The sequence below is a fragment of the Pelodiscus sinensis genome, chromosome 1 (assembly GCF_049634645.1).
Source record: "Pelodiscus sinensis isolate JC-2024 chromosome 1, ASM4963464v1, whole genome shotgun sequence".
Lineage (NCBI taxonomy): Eukaryota > Metazoa > Chordata > Testudines > Trionychidae > Pelodiscus > Pelodiscus sinensis.
In genome coordinates this window covers 209,690,862-209,714,562 of record NC_134711.1, presented here as the reverse complement: position 1 = coordinate 209,714,562, position 23,701 = coordinate 209,690,862, and the positions used below count along the sequence as shown (strand labels likewise).

General features: G+C 46.2%; 1 protein-coding gene across 11 annotated transcripts in view; it reads right to left on the bottom strand.

Moving 5' to 3' along the window:
* SCML2 (Scm polycomb group protein like 2) overlaps positions 1 to 23,701 on the bottom strand; it is a 141,481-nt gene that overhangs the window by 14,089 nt on the left and 103,691 nt on the right. For all 11 annotated transcript variants that reach the window (XM_075913888.1, XM_075913895.1, XM_075913902.1 and 8 more), the window contains 4 exons: positions 22,557 to 22,689; positions 18,602 to 18,805; positions 8,485 to 8,667; positions 6,732 to 6,845 (listed from right to left, as the gene is read on the bottom strand). In XM_075913888.1, the coding sequence (XP_075770003.1) occupies positions 6,732 to 6,845; positions 8,485 to 8,667; positions 18,602 to 18,805; positions 22,557 to 22,689 (634 nt within the window). The remainder of the gene's footprint in view (positions 1 to 6,731; positions 6,846 to 8,484; positions 8,668 to 18,601; positions 18,806 to 22,556; positions 22,690 to 23,701) is intronic.

Sequence of the window (23,701 nt, the reverse complement as noted above, 5' to 3'; positions counted from 1 at the left end):
AGGTAAGTGTTCCGTGTAGATTCTTTCCTGCTGTGTAGAAGTACCGTTTTTACCTGTTCAGAACACAGGTTTTCGTCTCCTTTTAACCACTCAGAAGCCATGCCATCAGATGTAAAGACTCGAGTCTGGGATGTAGCAGCGAGCCTTGTTCCTGAGAAAGAAGATCTTGGTGGAGAGGAAGGGGATATGGTGGCTGTATCGACATCCTGTGTAAAAATGGGTACCAGGCTTGTCTGGGCCAGGCTGGTGCTAGCAAAAGGACAGTGGCCGCCTCTGCTCTGATTTTTTCCAGTGTCCTGGAGATAAGGGCCATGGGGGGAAAAGCATACAGGAGTGCCCTCTTCCATCCTACCAGAAGCACATCACCGAGGGAGCCCTTGCCGAGCCCTGCCCTGGAGCAATATAGGTGACACTTCTTGTTGTTGGCCATTGCGAAGAGGTCTACCAGTGGCATACCCCATTTGCGAAATACCGCACGAACTACATCTGTCTGTATTTCCCACTCATGGTCTGTGGGAAAACATCTGCTGAGGGAATCCGCAAGTACATTGGCGGTGCCAGGTAAGTACGATGCTATTATGGTTATGTTGTTCTGTATGCACCAATTCCAACACCGCACCACCTCGGTGCATAGGCAGTGTGATCGTGCTCCTCCCTGCCTGTTCACATAATACATTGCTGCCTCATTGTCCGTCAGTATCCTTACTGTAAGACCTTTCATATGTGGGAGAAATTGTTTGCATGCATAGAAAATTGCCCGGAGCTCTAATCGATTGATGTGAAGGCGTCTCTCGCTGAGAGACCATTTGCCTTGAATTCACTCGTTGCCCATGTGAGCACCCCAGCCAAGGAGAGAAGCATCCGATGTTATCTGTATTGATGGTTGTTGTCGGTGGAATGGCACTCCCAACAAGAGATTTCGTTCTTTTGTCCACCAAAGCAGAGATCTTTGAACATGTGAAGGTAGCCATACTGTCTTGTGAATGTCGTGCCTCGTGGGTGCATAAACTGTCGACAACCAGTGTTGGAGGTTTCTCAGATGAAGTCGCGCATGTGGAACTACAACAGTGGCAGCAGCCATGTGTCCCAGGAGACGGAGGCAAGTGTGAATGGGGACACACACATTCCCGTTGAGTATGGAGATGAGATCCTTAATCGCCTGAAACCTTTCCTGCGGTAAGTATGCCCTCACCGTGCGAGAATCCAGGTTCGCCCCTATGAACTTTATAGTCTGCGACGGGATAAGTGTTGACTTTTGTTTGTTCAAGAGAAGACCGAGGGAATCGAATGTTTGTTCGACCGTTGCTACCATCTGTGACGCTTCTTGCTGCGTGGAACCTTTTATCAAGCAATCATCCAGGTACGGGAATGTTACCACCCGTAGCCGACGCAGATGAGCTGCTACGACAGCCAGGGTCTTTGAGAAAGCTCTAGGTGCTGAAGCGAGACCGAATGGCAGAACCCGATACTGAAAATGATCGTCGTTTATCACAAATTGGAGAAAATGTCTGAGAGCAGGGTGTATTGCGATGTGAAAGTACGCGTCTTGTAAGTTGAGAGCAGCGAACCAATCGTTGTAATCGAGGGACGGGATTATGGAGTTCAAAGTCACCATTTTGAAGCGCTGCCTGTGGAGATAACGAATTAGGCGGCGTAGATCGAGAATGGGTCTCCAGCCCCCCGTTTTCTTTTCCATTAGTATCTCGAATAAAACCCTCTTCCCTTGAACTGATATGGGACCCTCTCTATCGCTCTGATGGAAAGGAGACGATGAGCTTCCTGTCGCAGGAGTTCTTCGTGAGATGGGTCCCTGAAAAGGGACGGGGAAGGTGGGGCGGTGGGGGGCATGGAAGTGAAGGGAATGATGAAGCCGACCTTTATGCCTTCCAGTACCCATTTGTCTGATGTTATTTTGACCCATTGGTGATAATAGGGTCGTAAGCGATGGTGGAAATTGGGGACTGTGTGCGCAACAACAATTGGCGGAGTTCGCATGCCCTCGATAAAGAAGTCAAACTTGCTGTTTTGAGGCGGATGTGCCGGCCACTCTAGGTGGTGGTGGACGCCTCCGCTGAGGTCGCTGTCTAGGTCGTGACTGGTCAAACGTGCGATTTTGTTGTCTACGAGACTGATAATCATACCGTCTGATATGGGAAATAACGACGACGACGGAATGGTGGGACATACATTCCCAGCGTACGGAGTGTCGTTCTTGAATCTTTGCCAGTATGATGTACCTCATCGGTCTTTTCCGCGAATAATTTTACCCTGTCAAACGGAAGGTCTTCGACCTTGGAGTATAACTCCTTGGGTACTGCTGCTGTGGCGAGCCAGGACGAACGTCTCATAGACACTGCTGTTGCTACCCCTCTAGCCGCCGTGTCTGCTACATCCATAGCTATCTGGAGATTCGCTTTCAAACACGCATAGCCTTCCTTGAGGATTGACCGTAAGAGCTCTTTATTGGCCTCCGATGTTCTTTGGGCCAGGTCTGTAAGTTTAGCGATATTATCGAAACTATGGTTTGCCAGCAGAGCTGCATAATTCGCGATGCAAAGAAGTAACGTGGCCGATGAGTATACTTTGCGGCCAAATATGTCCAACTTCTTGGCCTCCTTATCTGCCCCTACATTTTTCAGCTGTGGGTTCTTAGCTCTTTGAAGAGCTGCATCGACGACCAAGGAGTTTGGTTGAGGGTGAGTAAAGAGAATTTCTGAATCTTTAGAGACAAAATAACGTTTTTCCGCCGGTTTCGAAGTTGGAGCAGTCAAAGCCGGGGTATGCCAAATTTCTGCTGCTGACTGGAGGATTGCCTCATCAATAGGGAGAGCAACCTTAGATTGTTGCTTAGGATGTAAATTTCTCCAGAGTTTGAATTGTTTCGTTGGAACATCTGATAGCTGAACGTCCTGAGACTGAGCCACTCTCCTAAAAAGATCCTGAAATTCTTTTGTGTTGTCAGGAGGAGAGGAATCCCCTGCAAACAGCATCGTCTGGGGAGGATGACGAAATATCTTCTGGAGATATAGTATGCAGATGATCGTCCGTATCCGAGATTTGTCCTTCTTCGGGCTCCGACAGGTGAGCTGAGGCTAAGGGGGTCTCCGGACGAGGTGTCACCCTTTGACAATCTTGGATTGGAGGTGACTGTCGTGATTCATGAGACGTCTGGCAGCAGCATAGATGAGAACGAGACTGAGGTCTTCCATATTCATAGAATGACCAGTGACACCTGTAATCGAAGTGGTCAGGGGACAATCGCCGCGAGGAATATCTGCTAACATACCCCCTGTGATAAGATCTCGGAGGGAGTAACTTGGTGAGCGAGATCTATATGATGATCCCCGATGATAATAGGGATACCGGTCGCGATGACCAGAATGACGAAACCTCGATCTCCATCACAAAGAGGGCATTGTTTGACTGTGAGATGCAGAGTAATCTCTGACCCTCGCTGAATGGCACGGTGAAAACGAAGGTTCAGGTGATGGTGAAATCGAGTGTCTTGGCATTGACTTCCTAGCAGCTTTTGTAGGAACTTTAGAGGCAGGAGCAGCTTCCCTCCCTTCTACTGGTAAGGAATAGGGGGAGGGGAGAGGGGATTGACCCTCCGTCATGTGCACAGTGCTATCATGCTGCTGTGCTAGGATCCTGCACGGCACCGCGGCCAGCTCCCTGTCCGCTGAGACTGCCAATCGAGTGTGATTTCCCGGTGCCGACTCGGCACGGTGCGGGGCGCTCTGCTGTCGGGCCCGTTGGTGCTGCTCCCCGGGCCCGTCTGTCATTGCCGATTCTGGTGCCGTCTGCGGCACCGGCTTGTCCTGGTTTATCGGAGCCGCTTGCAGTGCTGCTAGAGTTTGCGGCTGCGCAGACGGTAGCGGCTCAAGCACCTCTGGTGGTGCCGATTGCTCCCGGTGAGCCGAACGCTTAGAGGGGTGCAGAGCCGGTGCCGATGACAGGCGGCTCGGAGGTGCAGGCATCACCGGCAGCGTCCAGTGCGTTGTTTCTGGCTGTCCCACTGTCCCGGACGTACCAGGCTTGTGTCCCTGACTGACCCGGGACAGTGAAGTGGGTGGAAGAGAGCACATAGGAGAAGTTCTCTTCCTCTTTGACACTATTACTGCAGGCGATTGTGATCTCCTTTTCTGCCCTGCGGGAGGTTCTGAGACCTGGTCCTCAGAAGGCTGTAAAGCCTTATCGCACAGGAGGCGTTTTAATCGCATGTCTCTCTCCCTGCGTGCCCTCGGTGTCAATTTCGTACAATGGGCGCATTTCTGTGGCACATGCGATTCTCCTAGGCATCTGATACAAGCTTCGTGCCCATCAGATACAGGCATGGCATCCTTGCATTGAGCACACCGTTTAAACCCGGGAATGATACTCGCTCAGTGTAACTATATACAAGTAATCTAATAAACTAAGAATAGTAACTATAGAATTTTTTTTAAAGAAAAACTAACAATTAAACTACTACCTAACTAACTATATGAACCAGAGTTAACTATCTATGATTTCTTCTTCTTCTTCTTCTTCTTTTTTTTTTTTAAAGAAACAGCTTCTCTCGGAGGAGATAAACAGCGCTCCGCCAGCAACCACAGGCGGTCGAGACGAACTGACGAGGGGGAGCCGGACCGCGAGATGTTGTAAAGGCACGAACACTGCGAGCTGCTCTCAGGCATGCGCGGTCCGGCCCAGCTACGGCTCTGGAAATCTCCGACTAGCGGCGCCGGATCGGGACCCGACACCTTGAGTGGAGCACCCACGGGGACCACTCGAAGAAGAACACTGACGTTCTAATGTGTGAAATCAGAGCTTCTTGCACAAGAACTATGATGCTCTCACTCAGGAATAAGCCCTCTTGCGCAACTGTTCTTGTGCAAGAGGCCAGTATAGACAGGCAACATGAATTTCTTGCGCAAGAAATCCCTATGGTTAAAATGGCCATCAGAGCTTTCTTGCGCAAGAGAGCATCTACACTGGCACGGATGCTCTTGCGCAAAAGCACATCTTTTGCGCAAAGGAACATGCCAGTGTAGACGCGCTCTTGCACAAAGAAGGCTTGCGTTAAAGAGTATTTGCACAAGATCATGCCAATGTAGACGTAGCCCTATATAATAATGAACCACTGGTTCTTAAAATTTCCCTATATTACATAGTTACTAGAAGACTTACCTGGCATTGCCCAGCTCCTTCAAAACAGGCAGCTGGCAGTTTGGGGTGTGTATGTGCAGGAGTCAGGCCAGGACATTGGGATGTGGGGAGGAAAGGGCAGGAGGTTGGTGGTATGCAAGATTGAGATGTGGGGGTCCCATCTGGTGGGGTCTTTCCCCTCCCTCTAGTCTCCCCAGTCAGGTAGGGTTTGTCTCACTCCCCCTCTCCCAGCACTGTAGCCAAGAGTTGGGGAGAGGGGTTTGAGGCAAGGGCACTACATACCTGGTCTGGTGGAAGACAAGATGGCGGGTCCCAGTCCAGCTTGCCAATCTCTTAGTAGTGTGGCTGCCCCCAGTGGTCAATCTGCAGTATCGTGTCCTTTCACACAGCAGCCCCCTCCCTTCCCATGTTCTGAAAAACAGTCTAATTCCTGGCACTTCCTGTTTTCCTGGCACAACAAAACCTGACTGCTTTAAATTAGGGTAAAAGGAAGCTGCTTATCACATTTTGTGGCCCTAGCTCTTAATGTTTAGGAGGAGCAAAAGGACTCGCAGACAGACAGATGGACTCACAGACACACAGATCCACTCTAAGGTATATATAGATTAGACCAATATATTTAACAGGGATAGGAAATAGGAACAGGGATCAAGCTTATTTTGAATGCACAGAATTCCTTATTGCATACAGCAGCTAACTGGCCAATCTCTGAATCGTACATTTTGGTTTGTTCCAGTTTGAGCAACACTATTTTAGTAAAGCTATGTGTGTTATACTTATTCGTGGACATATTCAGACTCCTGTAAACCCATTAGAAATGTCTGACTCAATTCCATAGATTTACTGTATGAAAACAACAGTATTTCCTTTTAAAATCAATTCTAAATTTGCTATCAATTTCTGTGTCCCCTCTTCTGTTATTATTAGACTAGATGAAAAGGAATGACTGATCTCTCCTAAATAAATCCTAGAATTTAACTTCCTCTGCTCTTGCTCTCTAAATATAGAATAATGGCTCCCTCCAGAAAGAAGCAGACAGCTCCACTGAAGCTTGTGGGAGCTGCAGAAGAACCTCAGAAACTCTCACAAGTCAGTTCACAAATCACTAATTGACTCTCATAATTAACCATTGCAAATCTCCTGCCATCTTCACTTACATCCTCTGAACTCAAGTTTGGCCACCAACAGACATTGCAATACTCTAGCTATGCAGACAGTATGTGTTTTGCACAGTTGTTATAGTAGTTTACTTCTATCCCATGTTAATAGAATATAGCATCCTGCTGGCTGTTTAGTATAGTGCTGCACATTAAGCAGACAGCTTCATTCAGTGATCTGCAGTGAATCTATAAACTTTTTCCCCAAAAAGAGCTAGTTGGGTTAGAGGCCAAAGCTCACATTAATTCTCCCGAAGTGCAGTATGTATGCCCACTCTCCAATTACTTACACACACTGTGACTATGCATGCATTTTGTCAACAATTGATGGCTAGGAAACAATAATTGTACTTTCACTTTTATTGGGAAGACTATGAACACAAACAAACTTCTCACAAACTACAACAAATACCATCATGTTACCTTCAGATGGGTGCGCTTCAGTTCTGGGAAGTTTAGGGGAGAGAGAGACAGTGTAGGGTGGAGAATCCTGAGAATATCGTTTAGTACTTCTGTTTTCTGGTGTTTCCTCTTTCGCTGTGAACAGAAAAAGTTATAATCTTTCATTTCATAACTGACAACATTCCTGGGGGAAAGGGGAAAGATACAAACATGAGGTATATGTGCACTGTATTCACTCACTGGATTTTAATTCTGCTTCCCGTATTGCATGTTTTAGCTGACTGTAGCACAACTCTGACAGCAACTATCATACATCATTTTTGAAACATTATTCACGGGTTTTCAGTGATAATATTCTTTCACTATTAGCTTAACCTTATTATGGAGTCTCAGTTATCAAACACACACACTCAGGGCTAAAATATAGTTTGGTTAGATAGTTATCAGCCTCGTCACCTTGAGCAAGCTTCACCCTGAAGATAGTTCAAAATGCAAAGCTGCTTGCCTGACAGAGGAGATAATGAAAGCCTAATGGCATTCTGTATCTATGTTTCTATCAACTAAACTACTGAAATTACAACTGATTACAGCTAGTTTTAACTAGCAGCTCCTTAGGAGGAAAAATACTATTCCAAAAGAGTCACAGGAACACAGCTTCTATATAGCTATCCAAGTTTCTTCCCTAATAAGAATTTTCTTATTCCTGCAGAGTAAGGGCAGGAAGAGGCACGGTGAGACCTGGAGAAGAGCAGGGCTTGTCCTGGGCCCTGCATCCCCCACTGGATGGCCCTGCCTGAGGGTGGGCCCTCAGATGCCACTGTTCTAGCAGCCATGTCAGCTACATCTAGGGCTGCCTGGATGGACGTCCTGGCTATAATCTTCCATCAGTGCAGAAAATTCCTATCTGGACTCCTGGGACAGCAAGTCCTTGAATTTTGACATCGAGTCCCAAATGATATAGTTGTATCTCCAAAGCAAGGCCTGCTGGTTGGAGATACAGAGCTGTCACACAGCAGTAGTGACCATTATGAGAGAGATTTTTTTTCTATATTGTTTTCAGATCTTACTCCTTTACTTTTAGGATTATTTTATTTCGACACTCAGTTTTCTTAGTCTCATTATGGGCTAAGGTCCTGGACACTGCTGACGTGGGTGCAGGAGGAGACTGCAGGGGTACCACGCTTCCCCTTGCAATGAAGACAAGGGTTGATGTGTTCTCCGCATGCAGAAATGGGGTCTTCACTTCCTAAATCACCAGTCAGATATCTATGAATCCTGGTTTCTCTCCCTATCTATGACAAATTATATGTAGCCTCAACACCTTTGGAATGGTCAGAGAAGGGAGAGAGAGAGTCTGGGTGAAGCACCTTTCAGCTGGGTAGCAGGATACTGCATTGAGTTGTGTAGGGTAAACTTCTTTTAGGCAGGTAATTATATTTTGCTACTGTAATTTAAATATATTTTACAATATATGCATAAATCAAGTAGCTCAAATGTAAAGTTTAAGGTAGATCATCTTATTACACCACAGTGGTGTGATGTATACATTTCCTTGTTTGCCTAAAGAAAAGAACTTGCTGAACGATACACTTTCCCACATATGGTTTAAATCACCATGACACACCAGGACTAATTTTACTAAAAACCACAAAGTAGTCGTTTCAAATCATTTCAAGTTGTAGGAAGACAGATCAAAACAAAGAATTGCACAAAACAACAACACTCCCCAAAACATGTATTGTACTTGAAAAATAAATAGTATAATGTAAATTACCTGGTTTGTTCCTATCATATTCAGTAGGACTCTGTGCACTCCCCACATAAGGACTGAAGGGTTGGCTACTAAAAAGATTATCACACTGTAGACTGTGGCAGAGCTTCTCCAAGAAACGCAAGACAAACGATGCACTGTTTACAGAAGGAAGATTGATGGCGTGTTTCTCCCCATCAAAGGAGGCTGTGAGTAAGAAGATGATGTCAGACATCAACCACACACTAGGAAATAGAGTATAACATCACCACTATCTAAAATATGATATCTTGTTTTCATTTAAATAGTGCAGAGAAAAAAAAAAAGAGGTAAACAATTCCACTAGTATCTCCTGAGGCTATTTAGCAAATTTACCTGCATAATCTTAGTTGCATCTGTGTAAATTCAGATTAGCTCTCCTGATACAGACAATGTTTAATTTCTGTTATTTGCTTACTGAACAACAAGAAATGTCACATGTTTATAGGAAATAAAACAGAAAATAAATTATAGTATAGTATTTCTGAGATCTGGTTTGTTCACATGAACTGCTCATTTGTTGCAGACTGTTGTCTGTTACAAACACAATGACAGTCAGGAATAACTGGTTTACCATTTTAAGAAGCATTGTTATTCAACATTATATAATCCAATCCAGCCATCATCGTGTAGGTCAAGCTTCCATTTATTTCAGTAGGAACTCGGCCAACATAAGGATTCCAAGAAAAGACACCAATGATAGTTAAGTTGCTTTAAAAGTCAGTTTATTACATGGATCTTAAGACAACATGAAGGGTGATATGCTTTTACCTTATTCTATATTTGTTACATAAGAACAGCCATACTGGGTTAGATCAAAAATCCAGTATCCTTCCTTCTGACAGTGGCTAATGCCAGGTGTTTTGGACAGAATGAACAGAACAGGCAATCAAGTGAACTGTCCTGTCGTAAATTCCCAGCTTGTGGAAAACAGAGGCTAGGAACAATACCCTTGCATATCCTGGCAAATCGCCATTCATGGCCCTGTCCTCCATGAATTTCTCTAGCTCTTTTTTGAACACTGTTGTTATAGTCTTGGCTTTCACAACATCCTCTGACAAAAAGTGCACACTCAACCTATGAAGAAATACTTTTGTTTGAAACCTGTTTATTAATTTCATTTGGCTACCCCTAGTTCTTGTTTTATCAGAAGAAGTATACAGCACTCCCTTATTTACTTTATCCATCCCGGTCATCATTTTACAGACCTCTATCATATCCCACCTTAGTCAGCTATCTTCCAAGCTGAAAAGTCCCAATCTTATTAATCTCTCCTCATACAGAAACCATTCCATAAGCCTGATCACATCAGATAATAATGTATCACATCAGAAATCTAACAGGTAACAAACACATAATTTATGGCTAAAAGAAGCAGATCTGTATGTAGAAATTTCTGCGGTTTTGCGATCTTGCTCTTCCCACTCATTATGTACAATTTGGGAGTGTCCAAGAGTTTAGTATGATGGGTCTCTTCAAAAAAATAAGAAATGCTAGAGAGCATCATATACCATTGATGGAGAAATCAGAGGTGTGCTTTCATAAACAACACCTTTGTAAGCATGACTTTAAATTGAAGAAATCTGAATTAGGGGCCATACCATGTTGAGGATCATTCCATCATCAATAAGGGGAAATGTATTCAGTGTTAAAAACTTATCTAGTGTTGTTTATACTAGTATCAGAAAAGTGGGACAAGTAGCACCTCTAATATGAAGTAATGTTATGTAGGTACTTTGTAAATGCAGTAAATATAATTTAGTATCAAAATGCTACAATAGATGATGAATTGAGGATTACTCAATATGAGAACTGTTCAATTAGACTTAATTTTAGTCTGCTACTCTTCATTTTATTCTGCTAAATAATTCCTCTCCCTTCTCAGCACTCACACAGAGCTGGTCAGAAAACTTTTGACAAAACTTTTTTTTCAATAGAATCTGTCAACTTGATGAAGCCGAAACATTTGAGAAGAAAAGGTTACTCACCTTGTGCAGTAACTTCTGTTCTTCGAGATGTGTGTCCCCGTGGGTGCTCCACTACAGGTGTCGGGCTCGTCCCGGCGCCGCAAACCGGAAACTTCTTCGTAGCAGTAGCCCCCTCCGGAGGACCGCGCGTGCGCAGTGTGTCCCGCGGCGTTCGCGCCTTTTCTGCGTCGCGCGGTCCGACCCGCCAGTTCCTCCTAGCCGGAACATCTGCAAGATACAAGAGAGATCTCCGAAGCAGGGAGGAGGGCGGGTCGTGGAGCACCCACGGGGACACACATCTCGAAGAACAGAAGTTACTGCACAAGGTGAGTAACCTTTTCTTCTTCTTCGAGTGATGTCCCCGTGGGTGCTCCACTACAGGTGAGTATGAAGCAGTCACCCTCGCACTGATTGTGCTTCGGATTTACTTGTGCACGGACGAAAGGACTGCTTGAGCGACTGCTGTGTCAGCGACCTTGAGACGGTCAAGGGCATAGTGTCTAGCGAAGGTGGATGCGGACGACCATGTCGCTGCCCTGCATATGTCTGTAAGAGATACATTTTTCATAAAAGCCGTGGAGGCAGCCATACTTCTGGTTGAATGCGCTGTTAGCGAACAGGGCAGAGATTTCCCCCTGAGAGTGTAGCAACGGGTGATGCAGTTAACTATATGTTTGGAAATACGTTGGGACGACAGCTGATGACCTTTAGAGCGATCAGCGAGTGATAATAGCAAACGCGGAGACTTCCGGAATGGACGTGTTCTGTCAAGGTAAAATGCCAATGCCCTTCTAATGTCCAGAGTGTGCCAGCGGGCTTCCTCCGGTGTAGCATGCGGTTTGGGGTAGAAAGTAGGGAAGATTATAGGTTCATTGACATGAAAGGACGAGTTGACTTTTGGCAAGAAGGATGGGTGACATCTCAGTGAGACTCCCTGCTGAGTGAACATCGTGTATGGCGGGTCCGCTGAGAGTGCTGCAAGCTCTGAAACTCGCCGAGCTGAGGCTATTGCCAGGAGAAAGGTAACCTTTATCGTGAGAATTTGTAACTCACAAGTCGCAAGTGGTTCAAATGGTGGGCGGGTAAGGGTGTCCAGTACAAGGCCAAGGTCCCATGGCTGCGGGATAGGCTTGTGTGGTGGACAAATATTGGAAATTCCCTTGAGAAATTTCTTCGTAAGTGGATGAGAGAAAACGGAAAAGCTCTCTATGGGAGCGTGAAAAGCCGAAATAGCTGCCAAGTGTACTTTTAGCGAAGCAGCGGCCAATCCTTGGGAGTGTAAATGCAGGACGTAGTCCAGAATACGCTGGATCTGCACATTTAGGGGGTTAATGGCTTGTGGCCGGCACCAGGCTGAGAAACGACGCCACTTATAGATGTACGATCGTTGGGTGCTGTGTCGTCTGCTTTGCACGAGTACATCCATGACTGCTTGGGAGCAGGTTAACTCTAGGCCCTGGAGCCAGTTAGGAGCCAAGCTGTCAGGTGCAAGCGGTCGACATCCGGGTGGAGAAAGTTGCCGTTTTGTTGTGAGATCAAGTTGTTGATCCTTGGAAGACGTTGAGGTCTGGACACCGACATCTGCATGAGTTGCGTGAGCCAAGTCTGGCGCGGCCAGAAGGGAGCCACGAGGATTACTGTCGCCGAGTCTGATAGTATTTTCTGTATTACCCGCGGTATCAGCGGGATTGGGGGAAAAGCGTAGAGGAGATGGTACGCTCCCCAATTGAGAAGGAAGGCATCCCCCAAGGATTGGTTGTCTATCCCCGCTCTCGAACAGTAAGAGCGGCACTTCCTGTTGTCGCGAGTGGCAAAGAGGTCGATCTCTGGGTAACCCCATGCCCGAAACAGATCGAGGGCTACAGAGTGAAGGAGCTCCCATTCGTGTTGGGAGTGGAATGATCTGCTGAGCGTGTCCGCAATTATATTGGTTTTGCCGGGGAGATAGGAAGCTACGAGCGCGATCCTGTGGCGGATCGCCCAGTTCCACAGGCGCACTGCTTCCGCACACAAAGTCCTGGACCGGGCCCCGCCTTGCCGGTTGATGTAGTAAACCGTGCATATGTTGTCGGTAAGGACTTGTATGGTGGTCCCCTGTATATGTTGGACAAAGTGGCGGCATGCGTTGAAGACTGCCCTGAGCTCCAGGAAGTTTATATGGAGTAGGGATTCCTGATGGGACCACAGTCCCTGAATCCGGTAGTGCAACATGTGCGCCCCCCAGCCTATTAGCGACGCGTCCGTGGTCAATTGAATGGATGGGGGCTGGATCCGGAATGGAACGCCTGCTAGAGTATTGGCAGGTAGAGTCCACCAAACGAGCGATTTCCTGACTCGGGCAGGGATGGTTATGAAAGTGTTGATATTGGTAATGCCCGGTTTGTAGGCTATGAGGAGCCAATGTTGCAGACATCGCATGCGGAGGCGAGCATGGGCTATGACGTATGTGGTAGAGGCCATGTGGCCCAATAGTTTCAGGCAGGTAAGGTAAGAGACCTTCGGGGCTGTGAGCAAGACGTTCGATAGGTCTCGAATGGTGTCGGCTCTGTCCGTAGGCAGATACGCCATAGCAGTGGTAGAGTCTAGTCTGGCCCCAATGAACACGATGGACTGGGCCGGAGTTAGAGTAGATTTTGGCAGATTGATAATTAGGCCAAGGGTCTCGAAGATGCCTTTTGTAGTGGCAACTGCCATCTCGGCTTGTTCTCTCGAAGGTGCTGAGAGGAGGTAGTCGTCGAGATAAGGGAAGATGGTGATCCCCGCTCGACGGAGGTATGCCGCTATGACTGCCATGGTCTTTGAAAATACTCTCGGAGCTGCGGATAGGCCGAAGGGAAGTACCGCATATTGGTAGTGGTCGTCTCCGACGGTGAATCGCAGAAACCTCCTGTGAGCTGGATGGATAGGAATGTGGAAGTATGCGTCCTGCAGGTCGAGAGACGCGAACCAATCCCCCTTTTGTAGTGTTGGAATGATGGAACCCAGAGTAACCATCTTGAATCTGTATCTTCGCAGGTAGCGGTTGAGACCGCGAAGGTCTAGTATCGGCCTCCATCCCCCCGACTTTTTCTCTGTGAGGAAGTATCGGGAATAGAACCCCCTGCGATGGAATTCGGGAGGAACTATTTCCACTGCACCTATGGTAAGTAGGTGTACTACTTCCTGTCGTAACAGATTTTCGTGGGAGGGGTCCCTGAAAAGGGGTGGGGAGGGAGGGTTGGTGGGAGGCAAGGTGGAGAACGGAATGGTGAGTCCTGAGGTTACAATCTCCCTGACCCAGCGGTCTGTGGTGATGGCAAACCAACGAAGGGAGTATGGATACAGACGGCGGTTGAAGAGTTTGGTTACTCTCGCGTTGGGTTCTAGCTGAGGGATGGCTCGCAGACTCTCGATCAGTATGTCAAACTTGCTGTCTAGATTGTTGCTGGTTGTTGGCCTTGTTAGGTTGCTGGCGGCGACGTTGGGGGCGCTGCCTCTGTCTATGCTGGTCGTATGGCCTAAATCGTTGGTTGGTATAGTAGGAAGCCGAAGAAGGAGGCGGCCTCTGCCTGTTATATGGCCAGGCTCTCCTGCGCCTGAAGGGCGGGGTGTACATCCCTAGAGTTCTTAACGTATTTCTAGAGTCTTTTCCTGAGTGAAACACTTGGTCTGTGTTTTGAGCGAACAGGGATGCTCGGTCAAATGGGAGGTCCTCCACCTTAGGGTGTAGATCCTTTGGCACGGAAGCCAGGTGGAGCCAAGAGTCTCGTCGCATGACGATGGACGTCGCGGTAGTGCGGGAGGCCGAGTCCGCGATATCGAGGGATATCTGGAGCGCATTACGGGCCACTGTGTACCCCTCTTGTACTATGGCCTTCAGTACCTCCCTTTGGGAATGTGGGAGATGCTGTATGAGCGGCACTAACTTCGAATAGTTGTCGAAGTCGTGGTTGGCAAGATGGGCAGAGTAGTTTGCCATCCTCAATGTGGCCGTAGCAGATGAATAGACCTTTCTGCCTAGCAAATCCAAGCGTTTGGCCTCTTTGTCCGCGATAGAATTTCTCGCCTGCGCGGATCTCGCCTTTTGCTGTGCTGCGTCAACCACGATAGAGTTCGGAACAGGATGGGTAAAGAGAAACTCTGCATCCTTGGCGTCGATAAAATATTTCCTGTCCGTGCGTTTGTTGGTAGGAGGCATAGACGCCGGAGTTTGCCAGATGTCATTGGCTACCTCCAATATCGCGGCATCGAAAGGAAGAGCTAGCTTGGATTTACTAGAATGTTGTAAATTTCTGAGCAGCGGATGGTGTTTTGGAGGCGCCCCCGAGGTGCGTAAGTTTTGTGAATCCGCTACCCGTGTAAAAAGCTCATGGAACTGCTTATAATCATCTGCTAGAGGGGGTTCGTCGTTAAACACCGCATCATCAGGAGAAGAGGAAGCGACATCTGTCGGGGAGGCCACTGACTGGTGTTCCGCCACTGGTGACTGAGTGGTATCGTCCTGTGGGACCGAAGTCGTGGACGCATCTCCCGTAGGCGCTGGTGGGCGTTGAGCCGGTGGAATAGAGCCTTGGGTCGTTGGCGAATATATTTGCTGTCGGCTCGGAGACAAGGGTGAGCGCCTCGATATTGATCGTGAACGCTCCGAATGCGGTGAGCGGTGACGAGACGCACGATGAGAGTATTGTGGAGAATAGGACAGAGTGCTCCTATAACGATAATAGCGGGAGCGGGTAGGTGATCGAGGGGAACGAGAACGGTACGAGTAACGGTACGGCGATCTGGAGTAGTATGATCGGTGATAGTGAGGCGGTGTGATGGACCTTCTCGGGGATCTATAGTAGCGGCGTGCAGGAGAGTACTCGTGATAGTGGCTCCGCCGTCTTTGAGGTGAAATCGAAGGTCCAGGCGAGAAGGCTGCCCTGTCCGAACCTGGAGAAGGGGTACGAGGGTGGTGTGTTTTCCTCTGTGCCTTCGTCGGTACCGCTCTAGAAGTATGGGGGACCGGGCTATCTGGGATCGAGATAAGTGAGGCCCCATCAGAGATTTCCCCTGGAAGGCATGGTGATTGAGGCGCAGGAGGCGAGGAAGGCGGAAGCACTTCTTGTCCCGACACCTGAGGGTGTAAGGTCGTCGGATCCGGTGCCGAAACGGGAGACTGAGACGGCTGCTCCACTTCCAGCGATCGGTCGGTGCGGTGCGGTGCCGACGCGCCCTGAGGATGAGGAGTGGCTGCGTCGCTAGGCTTTGGATGGGATCTGGGTGCCGAGTGTTTCCTCGGTGCCGTGTCCGGTGCCTTAGGTTGTTGCGGCTTAGGCTTCGGTGCCTGTTTAGGCTTCGGTGCCGGGCCGGCCACCGGTGCCGTCTTAGTCGGGGCACGGTCATGCGCCGACGGTGCCGATTGCCTCGGTGCCGAGGACCGCACCGAATCCGGCTGCGGTGCCGCTCGGAGGCTCGGTGCCGCTGATGATGGTGCCGACTCCGGACGGGTTGGCGGGGCCGATGCCACAGAGAGTACAGGGCTCGGCGCCGATGTGCTACGGGCTTTGGAAGGCTTTTCCATCGCCTGTGGGTGGCCCGACGCGGCTCTCGAGTCTGCCGCACTTAGGCTCCTGGACGAAGCGGAGGCCTTTTCTTTGGTCTTGTGCGTACCCTCGGTCTCTCGCTCTGTTGACGTCGGCGGCTGAAGAGCCTTGTTGAAGAGGAGCATTTTAAGGCGCATCTCTCTGTCACGCCTCGTGCGCGCCGTTAGCTTGGCGCAATGGCCACACTTCTGAGGGATATGGCCCTCCCCTAGACAGCGAATGCAGCGGGAGTGGCCATCCGACACCGGCATAGCCTCGCCGCATGATGCGCACTTCTTGAACCCGGGAGAACCGGGCATGGTTCGCTGAGCGGGTGTAACCCCCGGGATTAAAACAGGGGGTTGAAGTAACAGGGGTGTTTTTTTTTTTTTTTTTTTTTTTTAAACAATTAACCAATCTAACTAACTAACGATATAACACTGACTAACACTACGTTGGGAAGGGGCTAACTGGGAAACAACTGAACATATATCTGATTTTTTTAACTAAACGATTCCTCCTCAGGAGAGGAGCGTGTTCCAGATCCGTCTGCGGCCGTGGACGGTTAGGAGGAACTGGCGGGTCGGACCGCGCGACGCAGAAAAGGCGCGAACGCCGCGGGACACACTGCGCACGCGCGGTCCTCCGGAGGGGGCTACTGCTACGAAGAAGTTTCCGGTTTGCGGCGCCGGGACGAGCCCGACACCTGTAGTGGAGCACCCACGGGGACATCACTCGAAGAAGAATAAGGCTTAATTTTAGTGAAATTCTGCCAGAAACCAGCTAGGATCCCAATGTTTTTCCTTCCAGCTTTCCTGCCCAGCTCCTTGGCAGCCTAACTAGCAGACTGATGGGACAGCCAGGAGGAGCAGGACTTCCAGGCTTGCACTTGTGGCTCCTCCTCAGCCTGGATTCCCAGTAGAGTCGGATGAAGAATGATAATTCCCTTCTGTAGAGACTTTTGGGCTTTTGTTCCAAATTGGAATTAAACCAACTTTCAAAATTACTAAATCCCCCAGTAAACAGAATTGTTGTTCTCTACCTAGCTCAATTTTCACCCTTTATTTATATATTCCTTGGGCGAAGATTTAGTCCCTTGCAAACAATCAATAAAAAACAAAGATAATGTGTATGAAATGTATTTTGTTCTTGCAATTTGACAGTTTTTTGTTTTAATTATTTATGGCAATGCTCAATATGCTAGTAAGCATGCTTTAATATTTACTGTACAAATAAACATGCCTTAGTAACAAAAACTCATTTATACAGAGTGTCTAAACTTTTTTTTTTAAAGTAGTAAAGAGAGAGCTCCATTTTGGGTCCAAACTTGTATGCAAATTGTGCATGAGAGTTAGAGAAGTTCTGCTACATATGGGTCGGGATGCTGTACCATAACAGTGTCAGGCAGCAAGTTCGTTTATGAGAGCTTTCATAAACCTGCTTTCCACTAATCATTTTTCACGTCTGCTATTAATATAAGGAGATTAAAGTAAGGCAAGCCCTTTTTACTTCCAATGATGAAATTATGAATTAATGTCGCTTACGACTATACACAAGATCCAGAAGGGAGAAAAATGACAAGATGAAGATGCTAAGTCTGAGCTATGAGGATAATTTATATACAGAGCTGACCTTAGCGCATGTAAGAAATAAACCCACTCTATAGTACAGCAGTGGTTCTCAACAATAAGTGTGGGGCTCCCTGAGCAGGTTTCAGAGGGGCCACTAAGCCTAGCTGGTGTTAGACTTGCTGGGGTCCAGAGCAGAAAGCTGAAGCCCTGTTGTGCAGTCCTGCAACCTGGGGCTCAAAGCCTGAACAACATATCTTTGTGGTGCCCCCTGTTGCATGGGGCCTCAGGAAACTGCCCTGCTTGCTACCCCTTAATGCCGCCTCTGGCTTTTATATGCAGAAAAATATTTGTGGCATATGTGGGGCAAAAAGTTTTTAATAGCATATTGGGGAGAGGGTTCAGAAAGAAGTAGGTGAGAACCACTGTAGCAGAGGGCATAGATGCTCAAACACTGACCCTAAAACACTAAGAATATTAACACAGAAAAAAAAAGAGAAGCATCAGCAGTTCTGTTTAACATATGGGATCAGTTATCTGGAATCTAAGCAGATTAGTGTTAAACTTTTTACTCACTCAGTTACAGCATCAAGAAAATAAACACCTTATGGATTATGGATATGACAAGAATTAATAAAGCTGAACTTTGACTTGCACTGAAATTACTTGACAAATGTTTGGCTATGGCTATTTACTGTGGTATTTTACAAATTCTATTTTGTAAGAAATCAAACAGTGCTATAAGGTGTACATGTGATTTTACGTAGTCACTGCTGAATTCAAATTAACAAAATTTCTTGTATCATTTTACAGCCTGTATTAAAATGTAAATTTAGTGCTGGCCATACATGTATGGCCACCTGTAAATGTAGCTACAATTGAGTATTCTTAGCTATGGTTAAATATTTACAAAAATAACATAAAAACATTAATCACTGCTTTGCTACATCAACTCCCCTACTTTAGACCACACTCAAATTTCTCAAACATAACCCAGTGAACAAAGTGGAAAAATTCTGCATACCTGTTATCATCTCCCCTCCATGATGCCCTGACTTGAGGAATCCAAAGACTGTTTTGGATAGATAGGCACAGTCTACACAGGCCTGCACAGCCTGCTGAAGTACCACATTTACAGGGCCTGGTCCAAAGTGATCTGGAAGCTGCTGAACTTTCTTCTTATCCAGATGAGGTCCAGAGTTCCCATGCTTATTAACATAGACACAAACTGAAAAATTGCAAGCCATATTTATGGAATCTGCCCTGTTCAGTCATAATCACACTCAATCAAAATGTATTTCAGTGGCTCTCACTGAAAGTTGTATTGAATTAAGTCGATGCGCATAAAATGCAACACCATTCACCTTCTGTACATGCATTACTTTAATAACACAATTTACCACTCATTTCAATAGTTTACAACTTAACATACAATGCAGAAATGGATAAATCATGAATTCTGGCAGATTATAGTAAAAACAGGATATTGACCAGGTTGCCAAAACTGTTAGCTAGACAGGCTTCCCTTTTCCATTCTAGAAGACCACCTGGCACTCAACTGTCCTCCTCTGTATCCCAGTCTGTTTTAAAGCAACTCCAAGGCATTTCCCTTTGCACTACATGTTCAAAATGGCATCTTCGGTGTATTTTCTCCACATTGACACGAAATGTATCTTGGTTATCTTCTACTTTTAAAACTGTACCTACTGCACAACACCACACTGCTGCCAGACCCAGAAAAATATCTCCAACACAGTAGCTATTAGTCGCAGTATTCATTTCCTTCTCTCTCAGCCTGGTGAATCAGCTTCCAATACCCTTGTACATTGCACACAATGAATTTATCCCAGCCTTCACCCATCTGTGCTTGTGACTGAACTCCCTTTTGAATAAGATTCCACGATGCTACATCTAACCTGGAAAATGCTCAGCTATCGGAACATTTGTCAAAGTGAAAACCTTAACAAAATGCATTACTGTAAAATGTCCTGTGTTACTGTTACAATTAAAGTCTAACTAAACAACAGTCAAGTTCGTTTTAAGATGACACTTTTTCCAGAAACAAAATAAAACAAGCAATGATCCAAGAAAAGACAGGCGCCTGTAATAACTCAAAAGCTACTATGGGGATCACGCTCTATGGCTAAAACAGAATACAGGGTGAAAGTCTGACCCCGCTAAATTCAATACATGTTTTTCCATGTATTTCAGTGGGACCAGAATTTATTGTTGTCTAATAAGGGTATGCTTTGGTGATGTTGCAATAGACTAAAGCATTAAATAAAATACAAGAATCCTGTTTTTTAATGGATTACAGTATTATTTGGGCACAAAGGAAACTTAGATTTTTCAAATTATTCAGACTTGCAAAATACTGTAATGTTCCTGAACACTGCATTCATGTCTCTTTTCTGATTCACAGAAGCAGCGGTGGGAGGCACATTTTTGGATGTGGAGAGAATTAGAAACTCTGTAAAATATTAAACTCTTATTTGGCATCAATAATGTTTGTAAACCTGAAAGAATTGTTTTAATATGAAACCATTGCCTATTCTGCTCCAACGCTGTCTAGCAGTAAAGGACGGGATAGCTGCAAGTACGCAGAGGAAGCAAAGCAGTGGGACAGTTTCTTTGTAAAAATAGCTTAAAATGGCAAAACAATTTAAAACATGGTAAACTTTTCCACACTGTTTTTGGGTACTTTAGCAGGTCCCCGGATTTGATGATGACCAAACAGCTGACAATTTACGAACTGTCCCATTACAGTATAATAAAGAGACTGTAGGGATAACATATCAATGTATTAAAAATGTGATTCCCCCAAATGGAAGTGACTCCCCATAATTTGTTCCCCACAACTTAAAGTGTTTAGATTTATTATTAATTCTTATTCTTATTATTTGTTAAGATTGTTAAATGTTTAGATTTATTATTATTATTGCCCCTTTAGAATATAATTTATTAGGTCATGTAATTTAGAACTGTTAAGAATATAATCCTATGTAGCCAGAAACAGCCCCCCCTCTGTGCCCCAGGGCATGCTCAAGCTTGTGCAAGGGGCTGCTTGAAATTGACATTGCAGAGATACATTGTAACAATGCATTGTCAAGCCACTAACTCTGCTATGGGAGCCAAGCCCTGCAATTGACTAAGGGCATTGTTACTTGACGCCTGTTCTCTTTAAAACATTGTAACTTTACTCAGCACTCAGAGAATGTTTTAAGCAATACCACCCAGAAACTTTTTGTAACTACAGCTCTGATATATGTAAAGTTATTATTATACAAAAATATTGTATGGGAAACATTAATTAAGGAATGTATGTAAGAGAGAGAGTGCTTGGATGATGAGTGAATGGTTCTGAGAGGTGCCAGCCTGAGAATACAGCAACAAAGGGCTGAAGAAGGCGTCAGGTGCCAGTGCAACCAAAAGGTGTCAAGTGGAGAAAAACAAGTACTGGAGGTCCACCCGATGAGATCACTGACGAGCACCTGGCAGCCACCCTGAAGACATCAGCATGATGCAGCAATTTCCATAGACTGGCATGGGAAGAAATTCCTATAAGAACTGGACTAAAACACTATGGAATCAGAGTCCAAGGTTCTGCTGCCAGCCTACCAGGAGCTTCAGATGCGCATCTGATCAGGACTTCGCTCCCCACTCCCATCACTTGTGTACAGAGTACCTGGCCAGTATTCTGTCACAAGCAACTTCCAGGCTGGTAACTATAACAAATACACAGAACCTGAATGAATGGATGAATGAATGTTTATATGTATAAGGGTTAAGTAGTTAAACAACGTTGTTTGCTTCTATCTTTTCTTTATTTTTTTATTATTATCTTTACAATAAATGTGGCTTTTTGCCTTATCCCCCTCATAAGATCCTGCTTGCTTTTATTGGTACAACAAGACTGCTTAGAGGGCTGTTTAGCTCTAACTAGTTGACTCCTTTTCCAGGACCACTTTATAATATAGTTCATTGCCTTTCCATTTTAAATGAGTTCTTGTTTTAACCTGGCCTATTTCTCCTGGATTTTGTTTTTTCCAGTGAAAAACTATGCGACAATCACATCTTTTTCTCTATTTCCATACTCTCTGGAGTATAACAGTAGTATCTGATGTTCTTTTAGAAACAGTCATTTCCAGTACATTTTATTACTGGATAGGACGGAAGTAAGGTGAGACAAAGCATGCCCTTTCTTCTTCATCCACCATTGTATCCCAGGTGATGGAAAGCTTTTGGAAGTTCTATGGAGTTTCTGATTGACACACACAAAAAAAAACGCTTGCTAACCAGACATCAAATTCCTGATATTCTGGTGTTTCCTGCCATTGAACATTGCACCAAATAACAGTTTTACCTACGTACATTTGGATAACTGAAATATAAAAATATATTTTCATATGATGATGTTAGCAAAACAATTTATTTTCAGCAGGTGTTTTCATTGGTGTCCGGTAGCTTAGGCGGGGGAAAGCTCTGCCTTCCCAAAACACCAGCCTGGCCCCGCCCACAGTCCATCCCCAGAACACATGCCCCCAACACCTGCCCTCCCTGTATTCCTCGCTAGAGAGGCTAGAACCACACGACCACGTCTCCTCCCCCAGTGCTCCGGTACCTGTGCTATGCGCATGCACCCCTTCGCCTCTCTGCCCCTCCCAGGTGCTCTGGGGAGGCTGGAGAGCACTAGACATGCTTCCCTGCCTCCTTCCTTCCCCACTGCTCCAGGAGCTGCACTGTGTGTACGCTGTCCCACCCCCTTCCCTGAAAGGACATGCTTGGTGCGCTGCCCTGCCCTGTCTCCTCCCCTACGCATGGGGGGGCAGGGCCTCAACACAGGGGGCAGGGCTATAGGTGGCCCCCAGCTGCACCAACCGCCCCTGGGTTTTTTAGAATAGTAGCAGCATAAAACAATCTTACTGTTTTTTTTCTATAAAGGGGAGAGTAATTTCATACATTCAGAGTTCCTCCTATACCTGTGGATATAACTGGCGATGTTGGACCAACAATGCCAACTCCATCTTTAAGTATCTGTGTACTGCCACTGTCTGCTTCAGAAGTAAGCAAAGGAGAAGGTGCAGGAGGAGATTTCACTGGCAAGATTTTTTTCTGTTGAAAAAAAACCCCGAACACAAAATCAGTAATGACCTTTTCTTAAACAATTTTCATTCATAAACAAACTATGCACCATCAGTCACCATTCGCTATTGAGGTAAAGAACACACACCTTCAGCTTTCCACCTACTGCAGTGAAACTCAGCTCCTTCTCCATGAAGAAGTTCTAGAAACATTAACCCACTCAGGGTATTAATCTATAACAAGACAGACTTTATGACTTTGGAACACAGATCAAGTCATCTCTGGGTATGTTTACACTGGTGTAATTTCCAGCTTTGATAAATATACCCATGCTAGGTTTCATTGAACTAGCATACTAAAAATAAAAGCATAACTGCCAAGTATGATCTCATCTAGAACCTTAAGGAAGGTACTTGGGATGGATATTGCTATGGCTACACTTCTATATGTTCATGTACTACCTCAACCAGAGTTAGATCAAGAACATCTACCTGAGCTGGAAATTGTGTGTTGGTTTACTCTCCTCTGCTTCATGCCCTGAACTGATCAAGTCTCTGAATAGGCTGATTGGGCTTTCAGGCAGCTCCAGCAGACAGCCTCCTTAAGGCTAAGGTACTGTAGGAAAAGAAGAGGTTACTTACCTCGTAACTGTAGTTCTCTGAGATGTGTTGCTCATGTCCATTCTGATTAGGTGTACGCGCACCATGTGCACGGATTCCGGAGCTTTTTTCCATTGGCAGTATCCATAGGGCCAGCAGGGAGCCCCCTGGAGTGGCGCTGGTATACCAGTGCATATATACCCCTGCTGGCCCCTCCACCCCCTCAGTTCCTTCTTGCCGGCTCCTTCCGACACGGGGAGGTGGGTGGGATGCAGAATGGACATGAGCAACACATCTCAAAGAACTACAGTTACGAGGTAAGTAACCTCTTCTTCTTCTTCGAGTGCTTGCTCATGTCCATTCTGATTAGGTGAGTCCCTAGCTGTGTCCCCCCTCCGGAGGTGGGGTCGGAAGGTGACTAACTACTCCATTATCATTCTGCG